Here is a 4,758-nt window from a genome sequence, read left to right on the forward strand (position 1 = left end):
ACCTGGACTGACGATCTATTTCTCGTGTGGTAATATACATGTTTCAATGCGATTGTCTCAAATCATCCCACCCTCGCCTTCTCCCAAACAGCCCAACAGCCTGTTCTTTATCTCGGTGTCTCTTTTGCTGTCTTGCATATAGGGTCATCCTTACCATCTTGCTAAATTCGACATATATGCATTACTATACCGTATTGGCGTTTTTCTTTGTGACTTACTTCACCCTGTATAAAAGGCTCCAGTTTCATCCACCTCGTTAGAGCTGATTCCAGTGTGTTCTTTTTAATAGCCATCCAACCATCTCATCCTCCATCGTCCCCTTATCTTCCTGCCTTCAATCGTTCCCAGCATTAGGGGCTTTGCCAGTGAGTCACCTCTTCAAATCAGGTGGCCAAAGTGTTGGAGCTTTCATTTTAAAAGAAATCAGTTAAAACGCATAAATTGGAAAGAAAGAAAGAACTGTGTATTTATTTACAGACAAAATGATTGTCTATGGATGAAGTCCAGTGGGACGTAGAAAAGAGCTATTACAATTAATTAGTGAGTAGAGCAAGGTTTCAGGGTTCACGGATACCCTTGAGAGGACTTGGACTGCAAGGAGAACAGACCGGTCAATCCTAAAGGAAGTCAACCCTGAATATTCATTGGACGGACTCATGCTGATCCTGAAGCTCCTATACTTTGGCTACCTGATGTGAAGGGCCAACTACCTGGAAGAGACCCTGATGCTGGGGAAGACTGAAGGCAACAGGAGAAGGGGGAGACAGAGGATGAGATGGGTAGATAGCATAACCCACTCAATGGACATGAACTGGAGTAAATTCCAGGAGATAGTGGAGGACAAAGGAGTCTGGTATGCTACAGTCCATGGGGGCACAAATAGTTGGCCATGAATTATAGACTGAAGAAACAACATCCTTCAGGTGTTAAATGAAAAGTGAAAAGTGCACTTGCTCTGTGGAGTCCAACTCCTTGCAAGCCCATGAATTGTAGCCTGCAAGCTCCACTGTCCAGGATTTCTCCAGGCAAAAATACTGGAGTGGATTGCCATTACCTTCTCCAGAGGATATTCACAACCCGGAGTTTGAACCCGGTCTACCACACTGCAGGCAGATTCTTTACCATCTGAGCCACCAGGGAAGGCCTCTGGTAACTCTTAACATTTAATATAACTATAAAATCATAAAATACTCCAAAATTATTACCGAATGACAGTATACAACTTTCTTATTCTCCCACTTCTTACATTGTCTTCAATTACGTTGTAGTCCTCGAACACTTGGATCTCAGAACCTCCCCTCCAACTGAAAGACACATGCAGTATGAGGAAGTGCAGAAGCTAAAAATAAAGTCAGAGACAGCACAAAAGCTCAGTTTTATTTTCCGCAGTTAACAATCACCAAACAACTATGTAGACACTGAGCCCCAAAAAGCAGCACAGACATAAGATGAAGCCCGATCAAAGTACTGCAGAAAGCAACGCCCTGGGGAACGACGCCTGAAGCTAGGGCACATAGGCTAGGTTTAAACCCCTCTTCTGTGCCGAGAAACACGGCCCCCAAAGTGCTGCAAGGACCGCATCACCAGGGAAAGCTGCTCCAGACAGAAGACGATGGAGTTCTGGAGCAGGCCAGGGTCTTCAGCAGTCAATCGGCTGAAAGGGAGGGAAAATGTCATTCAACTTTCCTCCGAGAAGGAGGAAGAGGAGCACGTCCTCCCTCCGTTCCCGCACACCGACAAGCCCAGAGCACCACACTTTTCCTTTAGGCTTAACCGTCCGTTATGGCTCCTCCTGGGCCCAGACTGGCCTTGGCCACCACCCACCACCCACCACCCTCTCCCCGGCCCTGGACCCCTTTAGAACTCACAGAACCAGCATGCGGCCATTAACGTCGAGCTCCTTCCGAATCGGCCCTCGCAGTTGGGTACGTACAGTCAGGAAGTGGCGGGCAAGGCCCGCATCCACGTATGATGCGAAAGGCACAGTGAGGCTGCTGGTGGACATGAGGTTAAGGCACCAACCGCATTTCTCATTTTGCCTGTACGTCGGGATCCCTGCCCACTGAGACCCGCTTTCTCCCACAAGGAGGCCGCCTAGAAAGTCCGGACCTCTCAGCCTATACCCTGAGTTACACCCCGGATATCACTGCACGACCCTCTGGGACCCTTCAGGTTGCTTTTCCTCACCACCATCCACACTATTCATTTTGCCTGTACGACAGGCTCCCTGCTCACGGAAACACGCATTCTACCACAAGGCCACTGGCAGACACCGTGGATATCACCTCCCGACTCTCTGGTTCCCTTCAGGGTGCTTTTCCTCACTGTCTTCCCCTCACAGCCAGACCACCCCTCACCCATATCCTCCAGCCCCCCAGAGTTCGCTCCTCCTACACTTTAGCACCACTTGTAACCGCCCCCCCACCCCGCCCCCGCCCCCGCCAAACCACCCCTAGCTCACATCCTGGCCCCCGCGGCCGCCTGGCCCGCTGGGGTTCCTGGAATAGGATACAACTGGATGGCTCGATTACTCAGAACTGCGGCTCCAGGTGGAGTATCTCCACCAGGCCCTGGAGCGTGTGATGGCCCCGGGATGTGCGGAATGGCAGCAGCTGCACCACCTGACTCTCCTGCAGCGCTGGGGCCTCTGGGACCAGCCAGGTCACCAGCGCCTCCATGAACTCCACGGCTGACGGCATCACCAGGGCCAGCTGGGTCGTCAGGGTCATCCTGGCCACCAGCACCACCCGGCTGGCTGCAGCTACCACGTGCTGTGCCCACTGCAAATTCCACGGCACCTGGGTGTTCATCGGCTGCCCTGCTGGCTCCTCCACCGTGCGCGTCGGACTCCATCTTGAACCGTCTCCCGCTCCCTCCGCAGCCGGAAAGACTGAACCCTCCCTACAGAACCCAGGCGTGTACTGCGACCTGCAGCTCAGCATAGGCAGAGCGCCTGCGCACACTCACCCTGGTCCTGCCTCTCGATTGGTTCCCACCGAACATTCGTTCCCGCGGTGACTGCAGGCTCTCGGGCAATGGACGCCCCCGGCTAAAATTTCATGCGTTAGTGTGCCGTGTCGCCCCCTTCCGCCTGTGCGGACACACACCCATGTGGTCTGGGTGCTCTAAGTCAGCCCTGCCTTGGCCCGGAGACCTGGTAAACGGCTTAGTGGTGATGCCTCTGGGTGTGTGTGTGGGGGAGGGGGGTGGGGGGGCACCTCCTTAGTGCGCATGGTCAGGCAGACACTGCCACACTCTGCAGCGCACGTGACTGTTTCTGGTCCAAGCCTGCAAACCCCAAGTGAGCCCTGGTCCCTGTGCACCTCCAAGTCTGTGCCGTTGCCAACCTGGCCACGCTCACAGGTGACCATCCTGCTGAGCGCAGATCCTTGTCATCAACTTCCGGAAGGCAGTGGGGCCCCTTTGTGTCACGCCTGGTCTGTCCCTCTGGTGTCCCACACGGAGCTGACGTGTGCATTCGTGTGTCTCTAGGTAGGTGCAACACATGGGCATCTGCCTGTCCATGTCTGTGTGTGTGTGTGTGTGTGCCCGAGAAAGATAGGCAGTGCCTATGCACAGGTGCTAGCACATGTGTGTGTACCTGTGTGTGAGAGAGCATGTGGTCAGGTGCATGCACATGGGAGTATAAGTGTGTTTGTGCACAGGGTCATGCACATGGGGGGGGGGTGTGCGTGTGTGTGTGTGAGACAGAGAGCACGTGTCAGAGGCATGCAGATTGGCATCTCTGTGTGCTTTGTTCACGCGCAGGTGCCTTTGCATGGTGGTGGATGGGGAACCGGTCCTGGAGTCCTGAGACTAGGGATGCGGAGTGGACTGTGCTTGGCCGCCTGAGGAGGGAAGCGAGGACTACTGTTGGACTCACTGGAGATGGCATGGGGCTGGGCCTCTTGGGGCTGCAGGCACACAGACGGCATGGAGTCCAGGCTAGGGGCTTACCCAGACCCGCCAGAAGCACCGGTGCGAACAGCCTCACACAGGGCTGCCGGAAGGACAGTGGCCTCCAGGAAACCCCTAGTCGCATGGCCTCTGCTGGCACAACTCTCCCGGGCCTTCCCTCTCCAGGAACAAGGTCGTGTAGCTCTCCGGAGGGCTGTAGCTGCCAGGTGCCCTCAACTGGAAGGTGACCCTGTGTCTGCTGGCCTGCTGGGTGCTGGTCTATGTCTGTGTCTGGAAGGGGTCAAGTCAACAGACACAGTGCTGCTGGGGGCGATGACGGGGCTCGGGCGCCACTGTCTGATAGGGGGTGTGCATCTTCCGGGGAACCACTGGTGCCACGGGAGGCGAGTGGATCAGGGCCACTGCCCGAGGAGGGGACAGGTTACTTCAATCAGTCCGCTTGATCCTCACTGCCTGGCTGGATAGGCCTCTCGGTGGCCTCCAAATCGAAGGCCAGCAGCCGTCCCCACCCACAGTGTAGGGATTTGATTTTCCTCCATTATCACCTTTAGTTGTAGGAGTTTTGTAGGTGACGTTGATCAGATTAAGAAAGTCTGTTTGTAGTCCTAGGTTTCCAAGAGTTTTTAAGATAGTGGTTCTCGAATATCGTCAAATGCTTTTGCGGCATCTATCCAAATGATCATATGGGTTTTCTCCTGTGTTTTCTTCATGTGATGAATAACGCTGGTTGAAGATATTTTAATGCATAACCAATCCTTCATTCTTGGGATAGATCTTTTTTGGTCCTAATGCTTTATATATTGCTGGATTAATTTTGCTAACATTTCATTTTTTTTTTTT

At 53.6% G+C, this 4,758-nt stretch overlaps 1 protein-coding gene across 2 annotated transcripts; it reads right to left on the minus strand.

Moving 5' to 3' along the window:
* Positions 1–1,357: 1,357 nt before the first annotated feature.
* LOC139181323 (EKC/KEOPS complex subunit LAGE3-like) lies at positions 1,358–3,186 on the minus strand. Of its 2 annotated transcripts, none has more exons than XM_070784362.1 (3): positions 2,513–3,186; positions 1,869–1,991; positions 1,358–1,654 (listed from the first exon to the last, which is right to left on the minus strand). In XM_070784362.1, the coding sequence occupies exons 1-3, from the start codon at positions 2,851–2,853 to the stop codon at positions 1,525–1,527; spliced, it is 594 nt and encodes a 197-aa protein (XP_070640463.1). In that variant the 5' UTR covers positions 2,854–3,186; the 3' UTR covers positions 1,358–1,524. The 2 variants fall into 2 exon arrangements, with proteins under 2 accessions (XP_070640463.1, XP_070640462.1); XM_070784361.1 differs by having other exon boundaries at positions 1,869–1,994.
* Positions 3,187–4,758: the final 1,572 nt, after the last annotated feature.

This window comes from Bos indicus, chromosome X (genome assembly GCF_029378745.1).
Source record: "Bos indicus isolate NIAB-ARS_2022 breed Sahiwal x Tharparkar chromosome X, NIAB-ARS_B.indTharparkar_mat_pri_1.0, whole genome shotgun sequence".
NCBI classification, from domain to species: domain Eukaryota; kingdom Metazoa; phylum Chordata; class Mammalia; order Artiodactyla; family Bovidae; genus Bos; species Bos indicus.

What these genes read in the sequence shown, in the direction of transcription:
- LOC139181323 (XM_070784361.1), bottom strand. Translation starts at nt 2,853, where the DNA reads ATGGAGTCCGACGCGCACGGTGGAGGAGCCAGCAGGGCAGCCGATGAA. An exon ending in AGTAATCGAGCCATCCAGTT is followed by an intron (nt 1,995 to 2,512) that starts GTATCCTATTCC and finishes CATGTCCACCAG; the next exon opens with CAGCCTCACTGTGCCTTTCG. An exon ending in AATGGCCGCATGCTGGTTCT is followed by an intron (nt 1,655 to 1,868) that starts GTGAGTTCTAAA and finishes CCTCCCTTTCAG; the next exon opens with CCGATTGACTGCTGAAGACC.